Raw genomic sequence first — 18,673 nt, 5'->3', positions numbered from 1 at the left:
CTGTAACTGGAATCCAGGCCTTTGGGCTTATTACCCTATATCCCACTGCATCTGCCCAAGTGACCACCACTTCTGAGTCTTTTTTTTTTTTTGCTGCTCGCTGTACTCAAACCCCCATCTGACATCTGGAGTATCAAATCCTAGAGCCCAAGCCCAGTGAAGGAGAGCTTTGTTCGTATTGCCCCTGGGAGCCCATAGTGAGGGGAAAGAGACAGAGGTGGTTTACCTGGTGCGAGAACGGACACTGGTGACCGATGCACTGGAAGTATGGCCCCCACCAGAGCCCCCTGAGGATCCTGGCTCACACAGAGGATTTCGACAGTAGGATGTCCTGTTGGGACCTCTTCGTCCTCCTGCGGGACTCAACATAAGGTAGAGCCTCAAGCTAGAGGGCACAGATCAAGGATAATAGCAATACTGGCTACTGATTACCTGGTGCCTCATTCCATCATTAATCACAGAGACCTCTGATCTGGCCCCTGCCTACCTCTTCAGCCTCATCTCCTACCATTCTCTGCCTGGCCTTCATGCTTCAGCCATCCTGTCCTTTCTCTCCTTAAGCAAACCAAACCTGTTGCTACCCGTTGTACTTGCTGTATCCTATCCACAAAGCCCTTCCCTGACTGCCACTTTTAAAGTACCTGCCCCCATAACTCTCTCATTTCTCTTTTTTTCCCACAACAATTCACTCTTGGAATTATCTTATTCATTTGTGAACACATTTATTGTCTGTCTTTCTCACAAGACCAGAAGGTCAGTGAGGTCATTACCCTTATCTGTCTTTTCTACTGCTGTATCCCCTCCTTCCATCACAGTGTCCAGCATAAAGTAAGTGCCCTTACTTTGTGTATGTTGTATGAGTGTATGTTGATGAGTGAATGAACCCAGCAAAGTAGGTCTTCCACAGATTAGGAAACTGAGTTTACACTGTGTCACAGGTAGTTTGGGGTCTGAGGCTTGAGCTCTTAGCTCTGGTGTACACTGCTTTGTTCGGATACTACAAGTCTCTCTAGGCTTAGGATTCTGGGCACCCTTGAAGCCTTTTCCTCCAGAGTCCAAGATCCAGCTCAATAGGTGTCTCATGGTTGGTCAGGACCAGAGGCTGAGAGCCTGGCGTCTCATGGTCAAGACCACAGCCTGAGCATAGGGTCAAGGATGTGGGCTCTGGGAGAATGCTGTGGTTGTGGACCCAAAACCTATTTCTCTAGGCTTAGCAGTCTAGCCCAAGCTCCCAGGCACCATCCTGCACAAAGGGCCTACACAAAGCTCCGAAGCACCACCCAAGGCCTAATCAAAGTTACAGCTTTGTTCAAACCTCCTCATAGCAACACAGCCTACACACACACACACCCCCACCCCTTGCCCTAGCTTCCCAGCTCAGAAGCTTTTCCCACATGTCTCCAAAAAGTACTTGTCCAGGAGTTCTGCACCCAACCAGCCCCCAACCCAGAAGCCCTGTTCATATACTATTATACCCTATTATACCTGGCTTAAACATCTCACACATGCACCCTCGGTCCAAAAGCTCTGCCCACACCTACTCTCCTCTCTTTAGAAGCGCTACACCCACATAAAGCCCCTGGGCCCAGAAGGCCCCGCCTACACACTGTTGTCAGCCCAGAAAACCCGCCCACAAGCCAATAAAAGCTCTCTCTGCCCAGAAGCCCCGCTCCAGAATGGGCTCCCGTGGTCTGGAAGGTCTCTTTCCCGCCCCATCACCCCAGCGCCAAGCCGCTACAGCCCAGAAAGTTCGCCCCCGCACCAGCGCCAACAGCCCACGAGCTCCACCCCAGCACCAAGGCCCCGCCCACCGCTGAGCCCCGTCCCCACTTCTAGCCCAGGTGAGCGGGTCCCCACCAAAGCCCATGCCCCCACAGGCCCTCTCCATTTTAGAAGTCCCGCCCCCCGCGCCAATGCCCCGCCCCCACAAGCGAGGCCCCACCCCGCAAGACGACAGGAGGGGGCGGGGTCCCTCTGTGCCCCGCATCCCCTCCCCCTTCCCTCGCTGGGATCCTGTCCGCGCGGGGGAGCAGTCAGCATCTTGGCCATCCCGACCCCCACGCCCGCCGGTTCCCCGGCCGAGCCGGAGCCGCTCCGCTCACCCATCTCCTCCCCCCGGCGCTCTCCTCTCCGCCGCCGCAGCTCCTGCGGGCAATATGTCGGAGGCGACGGCGGCCGGGAGAGGACTAACCGCCGCAGCCCAGTCCCCGGGTATCAGCCGCGCGCTCCCGCTGGTCGCCAAATTTGCATACAAGGCGGGCTGGAAGCTGGGGGCGCGCTTCTTAAAGGGGCCGCGCGGACAAAGGCGGTGGCTGCGCGCTCTTTGTCTCGCGGTCCCCTACGCCCTTCCTGCAGCTGCTGCTCCGAGACCCCAGAGGGTGACTTCCGTCACCTCCTGCTCTTCCCGTGCGTGCCTTCTCCCAGCATCTCTTCAGTCCCGAGGGAAGGGGCCGGAACCGCCTCTCGGCTCCTGCCGGAGATGGACTGTATCCAGGAGTGGCCCGCAGGCGCCTCAAACTCAACGCGTCCCAAATTGGGCTTTCGTCTTAGTCTTCGGCCTTATTTTTCTTTGGTCCACCCTGGTCAAAACCTGGGAGTCATTTCCTTCTTTCCCTCGACCCCCACACAACCGATCTTTCACCTAGTTTGGTGGACCCTAGGTCCTAAATCTTTCTTCTGCCATCCCCTTAGTTCAAATCCAGCTTCTGCTCCTTCTGAGCCTTGAAATCTTGTTTCTTGCTCTTTACAACGAGGCTGGTAATATTCACCTTAAAGGTCTTGGTGAGGATTGAATGAGATAACGCATGTAGAACAGGGTCTGTTTTAACAAATGTTAGCCATCATTATTATTAGGTTGCATGGCAAGTACTTAACACAGAGGAAGCACTCAATAAATGAGCTACTACTACGAACCGTTAGGACTTCTTCCCTCACAAGACCTATAAACTGTCTTAATCACCTGGTAGCTCCATGGCTTAGCGCAGTGCTTGGCACATAATAGACATCAGTATTCAATTAATTGAATGAATTAGCAGATATTTAATTAATAGATACTCACAGAGCTTACAGTCAAGTGGGAGGAGATGGACATAAAATTAGTAAATTCTGTAGCATGTTAGAAGGGAATGATTGTTGTGGAGGTAAACAGGAAAGGGGGATGGGAGTTTGCAATTTTAAACAGGACAGTCAGAGTAGGCTTCTCTGAGAAGGTGACTTTTGTCCAAACACTTGAAGGAAATGAGTGAGTCAGTCATACAGCTATCCAGAGAAAAGGGGTATTCCAGGCAGAGGGAAAAATCAGTGGAAGGGCCATCAGGTATGAACACGGCTAGTGTGTTTAAGAAACAGCAAGGAGGTCAGTGTAGCTTGGCTGGAATAGACATGAGAGTGGGACATGAGAAGGGGTGGACCATATAGAGTTCCTCATTACTCTGAATGAGATGGGGAACTATTGGAGGGTTTGAACTTTTTTTTTTTAAGATTTTATTTATTTATTTGGGAGAGAGTGAGAGAACGAGAAAGACTGAGAGAACCAGTGGAGGGAGGGACGGAGGGAGAAGCCAACTCCCTGCGGAGCTGGGAGCCTGTCATGGGACTCGATCCCAGGACCCTGGGATTATGACCTAGCCGAAGGCAGATGCTTAACTGAGCCACCCAGGAGACCTGAACTTTCATTTTTATTTTATTTTTTAATTAATTTTATTTTTTTAAAGATTTTATTTATTTGACAGAGAGGGACACAGCGAGAGAGGGAACACAAGCAGGGGGAGTGGGAGAGGGAGAAGCAGGCTTCCCGCGGAGCAGGGAGCCCGATGTGGGGCTCGATCCCAGGACCCTGGGATCATGACCTGAGCCGAAGGCAGACGCTTAACGACTGAGCCACCCAGGCGCCCCATGAACTTTCATTTTTAAAGAATCACTCTGGCTGCTGTGTAAGAATAGACTGTAGAGGCACAAGGGTAGAAGCAAGGAGACCAGACAGAAGATATGGCAATGATTTTAGCAAGAGATGTTGATGGATTGTACCAGATTGAGTGAGGGAGATGTGTTGGATTCTGGATTTGAAGGTAAAGTCAATAGGATTTGTGGACAGATTGGATAGGTGTGTGGAAGAAAGACAAGATTGAGTATTACTCCAAGGTTTGTAGCCTAGGCAAATGGAAATGTGAAATTTAATTCAACACATATACATCTATTAAATTATAGATTTTACACCAAGTTAGGCCTTCCCTTCTGGAGGAATAGAGGCCCAGAGAGGGAGAATGACCAGCTCACAATGTAACGTAGAAACCAGGGCTGAGATTTCTTTTTCCAGCCAAAGAAATTCTGGTAGAAGAGCTGGCTCTGACCTCTTTAGACTGCTGAGTTTGAAAGGTACCTTGTTAATTTCTGAATTGCCAAAGCCCAACACTATCTGGCATGTGATAGGCATTCAAATATGTATTAGTTCAGTTGAATTCAGGTAGTGGCAAACTAGCTCTTAAAAGGAAACTCAATTGGGAAGGAAAGCTAAATGGTTTCGGGAATAGTCCATAAAAGACTGAAGCTGGGCCATTCCTGGGAACTCATTTTTGAGCATCTATTATATAGCGGGCACTGCGGATTCCGAGGTGCCACTCATCATTGGGAGAGACAGAGAGGAGAACCAATAAATGATGACACAGTGTGTTGTACCAAGTCCAGAGGTGGACGGAGGGTGACTAACTCTGACAGGGGAGGTAGTCCAGAGAAGGCTTCATGGAAGATGACATCAGAGCTGGTTTCTGAGAGAGGAAAAAGAGTTGGCCTGTCATGCTCCTATGGGAGGAAGCGATAGCTCGGGGCTGGTAAATTCCCTTATGGGGGCTGGTGGCAGGGGCGTGTCTTGCTGTCCATCTATTATGTGGAAGGGTGCTGGACCTTGTACATGGCAGATACTCAGGAAATGTTTGCTTAATTGATTTGAGGGCATTCATACAACCCAGTGACCCAGTGTAAGAGGGTAAAGCCACTCAGATGGGCTGCTGTGCATGTAACTCATTATCTGGGGCTCCTGCCCACCTTGAACAGGTTGATTTTGCCTGCCCAACATCCATTCTTCCTTCTGGTTAGAACACTTTGATTTTCCCTTGGGGAACTACCCTTCCTCCCACGCTCTCCGTCCATGTGGTCTGGTGGGGCTGCCTTACTCTGCAGTTCCAGTGTGGGCAGATAACCCTGGCCTGGTGAATCAAAGCATTCCATCCCTGCCACTCTAGGCCGCAGTGACTGGTTTTGGGGAGGGGGAGGGATTAGTGACTCTAGCCAGGCCAAATGAGATGCAATGCAATCCTAGGACCTTTGCTGGAACAATTGGGAAATAATTTCCTCCCCTCTGGGATGGCTAAGCCAGCGAGATATAAACTTGGAGCTTTGTGGTGCCTATGTTGCCACCTTTTAAGGAGGTAGAATTTAGACAATGAAGGAAATACAGAAAAGTGAAAAAATCAGTAGACACAGTCTTGATAGCATCATTTGAACCCCTGGATCCAGCGATACCTGAATCCTTGTGGACTTGAAAAAAAATTTATTTACTTATTTTTGCAGGGGAGGGGAGGAGCAGAGGGAGAGGGAGAGAGAGAATCCGAAGCGGCCTCACAGCTGAGCGTGGAGCCAACACTGGGCTCAATCCCATGACCCCGAGACCGTGACCTGAACTGAAATCAAGAGTGGGACCCTTAACTGACTGAGCCACCCAGGTACTCCTGGACTTTTTCTATTACAAAAAGCCAGTTCGTGTTTGGTGTCTGACAACTGCAGCTGAAATAATCCAGAACGATGTACACTTCTGTCCCAGTATCCAGCAGTAGTATCCAGGGTCCTAGTCTTTTCACATCCGCCTTCTACAGGATCCCTGGGGAAGAGAATCAGAAGATGGCAGGATGTTGGTTAGGTTCTTGTTTTCCAGATCTGTGGCCACATGTTTTGCGACCCTGAAGCCCTCACTTCCTTTCTTTGCATCTTCATTTCCTAATTAACTTGCTCTCTATTGGTTCTTCCAGGAGTCTGGATTTTTGAGGAAATGCCACTGGCTCTGGGCCAGCCCTGTGTCATTGGGTGTCAAGAGTTGGGATCTCTTCCTTGGTCACGTTATTCTGGGGCCATGGCTGGCAATTCTGTCCTCTGGATCAGTAGTTTTCTACCTGGATTCTGTAGACCTCAAGTGGCACCCAGTGGGGGTGCTGAAACCACAGGATAAAACACATACTACTTTCTGGAGTGTCAGTTTTATTCATGAAAACATGAGGCAATATTTTCAATATTTAGGTGTCGTTATTCAGAGCACCTTCTCTGCGCCAGTCTTAGAATCAAATCCTGGCTCCACCACTTACAAGCTTCATGACCTTAAGGAGTTCCTTAACTTCCCTGTGCCTCAGTTTTCTCAGTGTCAATTAGTATTAGTACCTGTATTAGTATTAGTAGGGTAGTATTAGTACCTGTCTTAGGAGATTATGGTGAAGATTAGTCTGTGGAAAGTACTTAGAACAATGCCTGGTGAAGGGGCGCCTGGGTGGCTCAGTCGGTTGAGCGGCTGCCTTCGGCTCAGGTCGTGATCCCGGGGTCCTGGGATCGAGCCCCACGTCGGGCTCCCTGCTCAGTGGAGAGCCTGCTTCTCCCTCTCCCTCTGCCTGCCTCTCTGCCTACTTGTGGTCTCTCTCTCTCTGTCAAATAAATAAATAAAATCTTAAAAAAAAAAAAAAAGAACAGTGCCTGGTGCACAGTAAGTGCTATTTAAGTTTTACTTACTATCGTTATAACACAGATCTATCATGAAGTACAAAGAAAACTAATGTGAATTTAAGATTGAAGACTTTGAAGGAATGTCATCGTAGCTCTGTTCCAGCTTTGCAGGGGTTGGCTCTTTCTTCTGACAGCAAGAATACTTACACCTGATTTTTATTACAAGTGCCAAAAGAGAATCCATGTGTCTTCATGTTTTTCTAATTTCCTGAGCCATTCTTACTTCCACGTATATGTTAGTCTCCCCGTCTAACTTTCTCCATCTCAGAGCCACCCACCCACCTGTACTTACCCGGACATTTGTCTTCCCATGTCTTATAGTATTTGATTATTACAAAGATAATAAGTGCAAGCCTTAGAAAATACTGTATTTCTTGTTTAGGTGTTCAAAAACGAACAGGATTTGGGTAGGTAATGTACATGGGTGAGGATGGAGTGGGCAATGAAGATACAGAGAACAGCATGAGCAAAGGCCCAGAGGCAAGCTATGTTCTAGAAGAGCAAGTCCATTTCAGCTTGAGAGTAATTGAAGATGGGGTTGAAAAAATAGGTTAAGTTCTTGAATGCTACATACAGTGAAGAGTTTGGACTTGGTTATACTTTTCTAAGTCTGTTTCCTCAGTAAAATGAGGATGATTCCTGTCATTGAATTGTTGTGATTAATGACAAAAGCAAACAGGTGGGAGAGATAGCTTATGTAAGAAATGGAATGAGGGGCACCTGGGTGGCTCAGTCAGTTAAGCGTCTGACTCTTGACCCTCAGGGCGTGATCTCAGGGTTGTGAGATCAAGTACTGAGTTGGGTACTGCTTTGGGCGTGGAGCCTGTTTGGGACTCTCTCTTTCCCTCTCCCTCTGCCCCCACCCCCCACTCTCTCTCAAAACAAAACAAAACAAAAAGAAATGGAATGATTGTCATTAGGAGCTGGGGACAAGGATTCTTCTCTCCTTGGTATAAAGCCAACCATCCCACCTCAGAGTGGCCTGCAATTTAGTCTCACTTTTGAGATCTTATTTTCCTTCAGTGCACATCTCAACCACCAGAGGGAGCTTGGCACAAAGGAATCACAGCTCCGAGCTCAACAGGACAATTGTGGTGGGCCCGGTTGGACAGGGGATATGGAATCCTGGACCCGATCCAGAGTCTTAATGGTATGAATGGGGCATGGACCCAGGTGCCCCCCTCTCTGGCTCTCTTTTCTTTATTAGACCCATCCCAAGGAGGGGTGAGGCATGCTGCCACAACCTAGCGGTTAGATCTAAGATGTAAGATCTCTAGACAGGGGGTAGAGGATGAGGGCCAGATCTAATCTGGGGATGGGGGGCGGGTCTGAGTTTCTGTATCTCAAGCCAAAAAGGCCTTCATCAACTCTGCTCATACGTCACTGGGCCCAACTCCTTGCTAGAACACCCTGTGCCCGGCCAGGTAGTCCAGCTAGACCTGGGAACTGTAGAAAAGTAGCCAGTGCTGCAGCCTGAGGAAGGGGACGGGAGAGGCAGGGCCCTATCTGACAGTCCGTCTTTGGAGTGGCATCCACATTGCCCTGGGACTCCAGCCGTTAGGTCTAACAGAAAGGGTTATGCGGCCTGGCTTCTCCAGTCACAACTAACCTAGTATTTCATAGGATTTTTGTAAAACCTCCTTTGCTTTGTCTTCTGGCGCTGAGTTAAACAGGGACTTTTCTGATACGGATGTTCAAACGAAGGCCCAGAGACACTTAGCAATTTACCCAAGATCACGTAGCACTCCAGGGCAGAGCTGGGCCTGGAAGCAGCGGGATCGACTCTGAGGGCGCCGGGAAAGGGAAGGCAGGCAGACAGAGCAACAGCCTTCAGAACCTGCTGCAACGAGCACCAGCTCTTGGCCAGACTTCATAACCGCCCCTCGAGAGCCCGCTCTGTTGCTAGGCCCCAGGCTGCCAGCCCCACACTTCCACCCCGGTCCCCTGAGAGCCCCTCACCCTGGCAACAGCCAGAGGAAGGCCCAGCTCAAATATTTATGGCTCAAAACAGCTCAGAGGCTTCAGCTGGGGGGAGGGCGGAGGGTTGACGTCATCCCTTCTCTGCTTGCAGGGGAGGTGACTGAAAGGCGGGGCAGCTGGGTGGGGGGGCCGAGGCCACTAGGTCAGGGCTCTCAAAGGAAGATCCCTAGGGCTGCAAGCGGTAACCGGAGGAGGGAGGAGGCTGTATGTATGTGACAGACGTGACAGGTGGACAGGACTTGGGGAAGAAACACAAGCCGGAAGAAAGGAGAAAGGAAACTTAAGCGTTTGAGCAGTATTATATGTAGACCTCGTGTTAGGTGTTTCATACCCATTTCATTTGTTTCTCAGATCCTGCAGAGTGGACGAGGATTATTAGCCTACTTTTAGGAGTAAACAGGCCTAGAAAAATACACACCAAGTGATGAGCTAGGATTTGAATGCAGGATTTGGCTTTAGCTCCACGAGCTTTACTGTAATTCCGTGGCTCCCAAGTAGATACCCCCGCATCTGGGGGTGGAGGGTGTGGCTGCCCAGGAAAGGACTGCTGGCTTTCAGATAGTGACCCAGGCTCTGTGGCTCCATTTATCATTCAGATGCCATCTGAATCCCGGACTCCCTGCGCCAAACTACGCCCCTGCCTGCTGAACCTGCAGCAAGTCCTCAAATAAAGGATAAGATAAAGGAACTCTAGCCACCAGGTGAGGACCAGGTCTGGACCACGAGTCTCAATACAAATAATTTGACAAATGCATCTCGGTTTGCCTGGGACTCTCCTGGTTTGGGCACAGGAAATTTCTCTGTCTTGAGTAAACCTGGATAAGGTTTGTCACCATATATGAATCTCTCACACAAACACAAATGCTTTCCTGTTTCAAAGTACTTGTGGTGGTGAGAGGTACGGGTGAAAAGCGGGACTATGAAGACTGACGGCTGCTTCTTTTAGCCTTATACAAGTTATTTATCCTCCTTGAGCTTCAGTTTCCTCATCTGTAAAACGAGTATCATGGGTTGGAAGATTAAGTGAAATTGTGCAAATAAACGCTCGACATAGTGCCTGCTATATATTAAGCACTTAATAAATTATTAGCTATCATTTATAATAATCAGTAATGAAGATGGAAATGGGCTCAGAGGTTTACTAACTTGCCCAGAGTAAATCAACTGATTTCAACATCCTTTTCCTGCTAAGGATGCATCCCAGCTCATTAGAATGCCCCAGGCACAGCTAAAATGCAGACAGTCTCTCTTCCCAAACTCAGCCCTTCTCCTGGTTCCCTTGTTAGGATAAATGACCAGAAGAGTTATTTTATTAAAGGAAGAGTATAATATTAGACATCCCTAACCTCTCAGGAAGCTCAGTATGAAATCAGCCTAGACATAGGCCACAGGAAACTGGAAGTCTATCAAAGGCTGACTTTCCAATCCTTCGAGAGAACGTGTTAGGACAGACAGCTAGCTCAATATAGTTGGAAGAGAAGGAGCTAGGCAAGGGGCCTTTGGCTCTTTCCCAAAGCTGACAGAAGCTACCAGAGTGGGACCATTCTTCACTTGACCAAATCTTTTATTGAGCTCCTCAGTGCCAGGTATTTGCTGGGGAAGGGATAGAGTACAGAGGTGAAATGGAAAAGCCCTACTCTTCAAGAGCCTTTTAGACAAGGGGGCGCCTGGGTGGCTCAGTCGTTAAGCGTCTGCCTTCGGCTCAGGTCATGATCCCAGGGTCCTGGGATCGAGCCCCACATCGGGCTCCCTGCTCCGCGGGAAGCCTGCTTCTCCCTCTCCCACTCCCCCTGCCTGTGTTCCCTCTCTCGCTGTCTCTCTGTCAAATAAATAAATAAAATCTTTAAAAAAAAAAGAGCCTTTTAGACAAGGTTAGTAATCAACAATGAAGAGAAAAACAGGCTCAGAGGTTAAATAACTTGTTCAAAGTAAATAAACCTTCTCACTTGGCTTTCTTCTGCCTGTAACAGAGGTGACAACCAGCCTTGTCCTGGGAACCCTCCGGAGGTGCCCAAGGGCTCCTGGGCTGGCACCTACAATGCAGGTGTGGGAAGGTGGGAAGGAAAAGGTGGAGGTAGTGTGTTCCAGCCAGTTCTGCTGGAGGCTAAGGGGAAGCAGGCAAAATAGGAGTGACACAGTGGGAGATGCCAGTTTATTCAGATCTAGGAGGCTGTGCTTGGGATGCCATTAGTCCCCTTCAACTCTTTAAAGTCCTGAGCAGGTTTAATTGTTAGCATCACAGCCCCCTGCAGCCCTGAGGACTCCATTCTGGGCCTAGAGACTCTCTTAGGGGATCCTGGCTGGCTTTCTGTATGCAAATCAGACAGATCAAGAAGTAGAGTGGGAAAAGACTGTTGATCTCTCCTGCGTTTCTCTGTGCTCAGCAAATGCCCTCAGGCCAGCCTTGACACAGCAGGCAGCTCTCCTGGTTTCCGGAGTCCTCTGATCACTGCAAAGACACAGGTAGAAAATTAGACACGAAGCTACCCTATCAAGGGGCTTCCTAGCCTCCCATTTGGCCAGGGTGCCCCCCCTTACAATCTCCCCATCCCATGGCACAACTTTAGTTATTTCATTCCGTACAGGTTTCTAGGTGCACAGATGGGTAGGCAATAGAAGTCCACAGCCTAACAGCTGTCTTTTTTGCTGTTGGTCGGGCAATGAGAATGGATTCTCACTTCATATACCTCCCATCCTTAGCCATGCCTAAGCTGAGTGATCCAGGGCAGAATCAACTAAGCCACTGGAGCCTTTAGCTATTCAAACTTTGGGGCCTCCAGCTCTACAAAAGGGAAAATGATTTCTGCTCTCCCAGAGATGTGAAAAAGATAAAGATTAACAAAGAGCTTTAAAGCCTTTGGAGGAGGGGCGCCTGGGTGGCTCAGTTGGTTAAGCATCTATCTTTGATTCAGGTCATGGTCCAGGGGTCCTGCGATCCAGCCCCGTGTCAGGCTCCCTGCTCAGCAGGGAGTCTGCTTTTCCCTCTCCCTCTGCCTGCCCCACCCCCCCACTTGTGCTCTCTCTAAAGTAAATAAATAAAATCTTTAAAAAAAAACAAAACATAAAGCCTTTAGAGGAAAGAGAATGAGGAAATAGTCATCTTCTTACAGCTATTATTAGCACCTCAGTCCTAGGCTCAGTGGGGCATCTCCTCTGGCCTTTTGAGGGGTTCATCCCAGCTCCAAATACTCAGGGTTATCTGCAGGAGACACACATCTGAAGCCTGGGGCACATGCCAAAGCCTGCAGCAGTGCTCCCATTCTGTTAACATATGGTGCCCCCATTCTGCCAGTTGTTCCAGCCAGTAACTGGAGGAGCCCCCCCTTAGTCAAGCCCTTCTCTCCCACATTAATCAGCCACCAAATGATGTTTATGGTAGCTCTGAAAAGTCCTTGGATCCAGTCACTTCTCCACATTTTCATTGGTATCACCCTACTTACTATAGGTCTTCCTCATTTCTCGTCTGGACTAACACAAAGTTTCTTAATAGGTCCTCATAATCCATAATCCATTTTCCACTCAGGAGCAAGTGAAGTTTAAATTTAATCATGTTGTTCCGCACACCTCACTCCTGGATTCAGTGGTCTTCAGTGTTGACCTTAGAGTAAGGGCCAGGTTCCTACCTCACCTTGAACCTGCCTCAGTCCCACCCTCTGCCTAGAATGTGCTTTGTGTCCTTGCCCCAAACCATTTCATAAACCCTCTAACTAACTCTTCCTTTAGAGGTCAGCTTAAACAGCATTTCCTCAAAGAGAACCCCTGGGCTAGGCTGGGCTGCCTGGTGTCTGTCCTCATACAACTCTGTTCCTTTCTTTCATAGCTCTTATCACAACTAAAATGATATATGTTATTTATGAGACTAACATCTCTTTATCATGTCTCCTCAAATATAAGCTCATGAAGTCAGGAACCAATTTTACCTTATTTGCCACTGAATCTCCAGTATCTAGCACATAGTAGGTGTTCCAATTTATATTAGCCAATGTGTTTAATAAAATTGGGGCACCTGGATGGCTCAGTCCGTTGAGCAGCTGAATCTTGATTTTATCTCAGATCATGATCTCAGGGTCATGGGATTGAGCCCTGTGTCAGGCTCTGTGCTCAATGGGGAGTCTGCTTGAGGATTCTCTCTCTCTCCCCCTCTGCCCATCCCCCTGCTCACACTTTCTCGCAAATAAATGAAAAAATAAAATGAATGAATAAAAATCTTTAAAAAAAATAAAATGAATGAAAGGGGGCATTTATATTAACCTCTGGAGAGAAGCTTATGATGAATCCTATCAGAGCACAAGGTATTTCTTTCTCAAAGGCAGATGTAGAGCTTGTTTCTGAATTCCAACCTCAGAGAGCCTGAGAAATGGGGAGCACCTGTTCTATACCTAAAGCTAGGCCACGAATGGGAAGCATGAAGGCTGCAGGAGCTAAAAGCCCCTGGGAGGAATTAGCTCTATCTGAACCCAAACTCTTCTATCTCAAGTTCTCACACCACAGTGTCTGGGAAGAAGAGACTGAGGTGGACTAAGTGGGCTCCAGAGGTTGACAAGGGAACAGTTAATTCAGACATCTTAATGCAGTTTTAAGAACAGGAGTAGTCTCCCAATTTCTGGCATTGTGTTCTACTTAAGTGACTGATCTGGGCAGGCAGCCTGGCTGTGCGTCATCCTCTGCCTGGAAACCTCTCAAATGAGTTGTCTTTTTTCAGGAGTCCCCATATCCTCCCCAAGTTTGCCCTGGAACGGACAAGGCCTCCTGGAAGCGACAAGCTCCCTAGGTCTAGGTGGGGAGAAGCACTGGGATAGCTTGTGTTCCTACCGGAAAACTCCTACCTGCCCATCTCCTGCCTGAGACACCAGCCTAAGACACTCACCACAGCAGTACACCTCCTGCCAAGAGGATGCTGCGTTTGTAGTCAAGGAATGTCAAGAAGCTAAACTCCAGCAGCATGGTTATGAAATTTAAGTCCCTTCCAGATACAAGTCTCCTTCCTCTTAGAATAGAGACCCATGGTTGGCAGAACACTGGCTGAGAACATGTCCTCAGCCCCAGTGCGAGAACAGGTTAGAGAGTAGAAGATTTTCAGCCCAGGGGTTAGAAAATTGATTTATTATTTTTTTTTTAAAGATTTTATTTATTTGGTGGTGGGGGAGAAGGAGAGGAAGAGAATCTCAAGCAGACTCCCTGCCAAGTTTGGAGCCCAACATGGGGCTCAATCTCATGACCCCAAGATCATGACCCAAGCCGAAACCAACAGTTGGACACCCAACTGAGCCACACAGGCACCCCAGAAAATTGACTTTAGAGGTCAGTGAACTTATCTGCTCCTTATTACCCCCTAAAAAGGTTTGGTCTGCTGCCTAAAGGCAGCCTCCTTGGAAGCCCAGGGAGCAATCAGGCCACGACAGAACTAGGGTCCAGTGGCCACCATAGGCCTTTGCTCCTAAGGGGCCTACAAGGGCGAGCTCAGGGAACAAGAGAACAAGTAGTTAGGCTGGGCAGTGCACTTCCTCCCCTCCCCCCCCCAACAGCTGCTGTCTCAGACAGCTGTATTCAGCCTGTCTGCTCAGGCTATTAGTCATCAGATGCTTGCTAGCTTTAAACATGTAAAGACTATTAATCCAGAGAGCAAGAGGTACATGAAGGTTCTGGAGAGAGAAAGGGAAGGCTTAGAAGGATCTGTTTCTCTTAACTTCAGGAATCTGGAAACCAGAAAGGGGTACCCATCCTGTACACCAAAGCTGGGAACTACTTTTAGTGTAAGCTGATCTTCTGGTGGCCACTGTAGGTATAGAGAAGAGACCAGGAGGCAGTTAAGTGAGAGCAGAGACTTGGGTCTAAACTCCAGCTCTTAGGGCCTGCGGTCATCCTAATCCGGACTTGTCAGTTTCCCAGGATAATCCCTGCTTCACGGGGTTGTCTGTGAAATTAAGTAGGTCACTGTATCTGCATATGATAATTCCAGTAGAATTAGCACAGAATTAAGAGCTTAAAATGGAGGCAGAGACTTCATGCATTCAGGGGAAGCAAAGCCATGTTTAACAATTCCTTAAGAGCAAAATTTCTATCAGAGGAGACTCCAGGTTCTGGTCTCCAATTCACAGGGTGGGTTAAAGGGACAGGAGGTGGGAAATCGCCCTTAACATATGACAAAGGCCTAACGTCCCTCCCTCAAATAGCCCAAATCTCTGAGAGGAGAGAGGATTATTCTTTCTGAAAAAGGTTAGAACCAAAAGGCCTTCAGGCAAGAGGAGAGCAGAAGGCAGGCAGGGTGAGGGGAGAATATCCCCTTCAGTCTCCCACAAGGAGTGGTGCCACTTTACAGAAAGCTCTGCTCTTCTGCTTCTTCCCTCCTTCCCTACCTTGCCGGCACAATGGCAAACACAGGTGTGTCCCAAGTCACTCTCATGATCAAGGCCTTCAACAGCTCCCTAAACTTCAGAATCAAGTCCAAATACTTTGCCTAACATTTAGCTTTTCAAAATGGGCACTCACCTCTCTTCCAGCCTAACATTTATTGGGTGCTTCCTACAGGTCATGTTGAATGTTCTTCATGAATTCAATCTTTACAATGATGTTGTGACATAAATGATAATCTCCCATTTTACAGATGATGAAACTGAGTCTTGGGGAGGATAGCTCGCCTAAGGCTCCAAAGCCAGTGAAACTAACCCTGGAGGCGGCAGACTTGTCATTAGTCTGTTTAAAGCCATAATAAGGTGTTGTGTTAATCTGCCTGCCTGGTGTTTTCTAAACCTTCTCAGACAGCTCCCCCAGGCTCCTTCGTATTTGGTTCGGCAACACAGGACAACCACACACTACTGGAACTGTTGGAGACTTACTCTCTCCCACTATGAACGGATGGAGACCCATGACCCAGAACAGCCAGAATAAAGACCTCAGTGGCCTCAGCAAATGTTTACTGCCCTAGCAATAATATTCCCGCAGAGGCAGCCTCCTTCCAGGATAGAGAACAGATGTACAGGCTCCCTGAGGTGGTTCTGGCTGACAGGTAAAGCTCCTCTACATTCCAGCATAATCCTGAAGCTGAGGTTGATCACAGACTCTGAAATCAGACCGCCTGAGCTTAAATCCCAGCTCCACTACTTAACAGCTGCATGACCTTGGATAAGTTATTTAATTTTCTGGGCTTCAGTTTCATCATTGTGTAAAAATGGGACAATAATAGCTACTTCACAGGTGGAGAAGACAGTGCACGGCACATGGTGAAAAATCAACATGAGAACTGACAGAATGCAACAGTGGTTAAAATACGTATTTTTCAGATTTTAACATCCCCGAAATCAGGATGCACTTTATACTTGATACGAAAACAAACTATCGTGTCAGTTTAATTGGCAGTATTTTTTCTTTCTTTGCAGTACTTGCTACATCTTATAATAAATGGCTGCAGTGTCGATGAAATATGGTGTTATCTTACAGAAGGAGCATACTTTCAGCATAGAGAATGGACTTCGGTGTACAAAAATGTTGACAGGCACACCCCACAACTTGCTATGAGACTGTGGTAAATTACTCCACCTCTCCTAGTATCAGCTGCCTCCTTTACAAAAATAGGGACACACAGTAGGCCTGCAAATTCAGTTCTCTCCTCCCTTAGTCAGGCAGAGCTGCCTATTTTCCCTATCACTTCCTCCTCCTTTTATAAAGTGGGGTCAAGATCAATGAATGGGAGTAGATGGAATAACAATTTAAATGACTACTTAACAGTAACACTGCCAGCAAACAGCAGCTTGCATAGGCTCACACAAAGCACAAGAACATATCAAGAAAGAGGGAGTCCATGTTCTGCCTTGTGCATTCCAATTCCGGTATGATCTTTGGGTGAAGCCTTGAGGGACATAGAACTTCGGGGTCTGAGACGAGGCAGGGAGTACTTAAGTTTCAAAAACCTGAGCAAGGGGCGCCTGGGTGGCTCAGTTGGTTAAGCGACTGCCTTCGGCTCAGGTCATGATCCTGGAGTCCCGGGATCGAGTCCCGCATCGGGCTCCCTGCTCGGCAGGGAGTCTGCTTCTCCCTCTGACCCTCCTCCCTCTCATGCTCTCTGTCTCTCATTCTCTCTCTCGCAAATAAATAAAAAATTAAAAAAAAAACAAAACCTGAGCAAAACAGCCACTACCGTAATACCTCTATGCCCCTATTCACATGGTACAGGGGAACTCTGCGTATGCGTGGGCAAGAAGGCTTTTCGGTCCCAACTCTCAGGCTGCTGTTCCTGAAACAAAACACAGTCTGAGTCTGTTTCATCCTTAGTGGCCAGAAAGCCCTAGCAGCTGCTGATGCATCTTTACCTTCATTCTTAGCTTGCGGCAAGGGGTGGGAAGTGGTGGGGAGAAAGCAAGAGGGGACAAGCCCTGAGCCTTCTTGAATAACTACCATATCCCTAGGGAAGAGAGGGTGAGGCTGTTCCCTTAGCAGCCACAGTCATTGCCAGGAGCACCCCGGAGATTCCACAGAAATCGTGGAGGGAGATGGAGAGAGGAGCAAAGGACGCTGATGGTGGGGGAAATGGCATGTGGAGCTCAGCCTCGAAGCTTCTGAGGAACCACATATGGCCAGGCGTGGCAGCTAGAACAGCAAGCCTCATTTCCACTTTAGCAGGCTGTGCTATAAGACAAGGTAAAGATGTGGTTTGGAGATACCCATACACGGGATCCAATCCTAGCCCCATGACTTACCACTAGCCTTTAGCGGTGCCAAAATAATCCAGTTAGCTATTCCTTATCATTGAGTAGCTACTACATGCCAGAAATTACATTAATCACTTTTAAGTAATACCTACTTCAAAAGGTAGTAGATCTATACCTCCATGGTCAGTTAGTGTGCCAATATGGACAAAGGCACCGAGATCATTCAATGGGGGAAAAAACAGTCTTTTTAAAGATTTTTTTTTTTAAAGATTTATTTATTTGACAGAGAGAGAGGGAGAGAGAGAAAGAGTGTACACACGCGCATGTGTGCATGCATGAGAGCAGGGGGAGGGGCAGAGGGAGAGAAACTCAAGCAGACTCCCTGCCGAGCATGGAGCCCGATGTGGGGCTCGATCCCATGATCCCCAGGATCATGACCCAAGCCGAAATCCATAGTCAGATGTCCAACTGGCTGAGCCACCCAGGCACCCCCAAAACAGTCTTTTTAATAATATGATGCTGGGACAACTGGATATCCATATGCAAAAGAATGAATATGAAACTCCGATCGCACACCATATGCAAGAGTTAACGCAAAATGGGTCACAGACCTAAATGTAAGAATTTAAACAATAAAAGTCTTAGATGGAGATGGGTATAAATTTTCAGGACCCTGATTAGACAATCGCTTCTTATCTAAGACAGCAAAAGCACAAGCAACAAAAGAAAATAAACTGGACTTCATCAAAATGGAACTTTTGTGTCTCAAAGAAAATAAAAAGATAACCCATGGAATGGGAGCAAAATACTTGCAAAGCACCCATCTGACAAGGGTCTCATACCAGACCATATAAAGAACTTACAATTTAATAATAAAAAGACAAATAATTCAATTAAAAAATTGACAGGAGATTTAAATCAACATTTCTCCACAGACGATACACAAATAGTGGATCAGCACACGAAAAGAAGCTCAACAACATTAGTCATTAGGGAAGTGCAAATCAAAACCACCATGAGACACCACTTCACACCCAGTAGGATGGCTACAGTAAACAAAGCAGAACATAACAAGTGTTGGTGGGGATACGAGAAATTAGAAACTTCATACATTGCTGGTGGGAATGGTGTAGGCTCTACATAAGAGTCTGACAGTCCCTCCAACAGGTAAGCATTGAGCTGCTGTCTGACCCAGCAATTCCTCTCCTAGGTGCATGTCCAAGAAACTGAAAACGTATGTCTACACAAAAACTTGTACATGGGGCGCCTGGGTGGCTCAGTTGGTTAAG

The 18,673-nt window shown here is 47.8% G+C and overlaps 1 protein-coding gene and 2 long non-coding RNA genes across 6 annotated transcripts in view; 1 reads left to right on the top strand and 2 right to left on the bottom strand.

Annotated features, from left to right (window-relative positions):
• TMEM39B (transmembrane protein 39B) overlaps positions 1-2,326 on the bottom strand; it is a 19,722-nt gene extending 17,396 nt beyond the window's left edge. The window contains exons 1-2 of one of the 3 annotated variants that reach the window (XM_031029047.2): positions 2,103-2,326; positions 227-385 (exon numbers count right to left, since the gene is read on the bottom strand). In XM_031029047.2, coding sequence (XP_030884907.1) covers positions 227-369 — 143 coding nt within the window. In that variant the 5' untranslated portion in view covers positions 370-385; positions 2,103-2,326. The remainder of the gene's footprint in view (positions 1-226; positions 386-2,102) is intronic. The other 2 variants (XM_006734151.3, XM_081817964.1) reach the window with 2 other exon arrangements.
• LOC115941224 (uncharacterized) lies at positions 1,666-16,852 on the top strand. Of its 2 annotated transcripts, none has more exons than XR_014144773.1 (4): positions 1,666-1,841; positions 7,783-7,909; positions 9,336-9,440; positions 16,116-16,852. It is a non-coding gene; the product is annotated as an uncharacterized LOC115941224 (long non-coding RNA). The 2 variants fall into 2 exon arrangements; XR_004075983.2 differs by having other exon boundaries at positions 15,498-16,852.
• On the bottom strand, positions 10,873-18,667 carry LOC145721223 (uncharacterized). The gene is made up of 2 exons (XR_014144772.1): positions 16,854-18,667; positions 10,873-16,646 (listed from the first exon to the last, which is right to left on the bottom strand). It is a non-coding gene; the product is annotated as an uncharacterized LOC145721223 (long non-coding RNA).
• Between the last annotated feature and the right edge of the window lie 6 nt (positions 18,668-18,673).

This window comes from Leptonychotes weddellii, chromosome 4, assembly GCF_054177405.1.
Source record: "Leptonychotes weddellii isolate Sample4059 chromosome 4, ASM5417740v2, whole genome shotgun sequence".
Lineage (NCBI taxonomy): Eukaryota > Metazoa > Chordata > Mammalia > Carnivora > Phocidae > Leptonychotes > Leptonychotes weddellii.
Note: the sequence above shows the minus strand (reverse complement) of the source record. Positions and strands in the feature narration are given on the sequence as shown.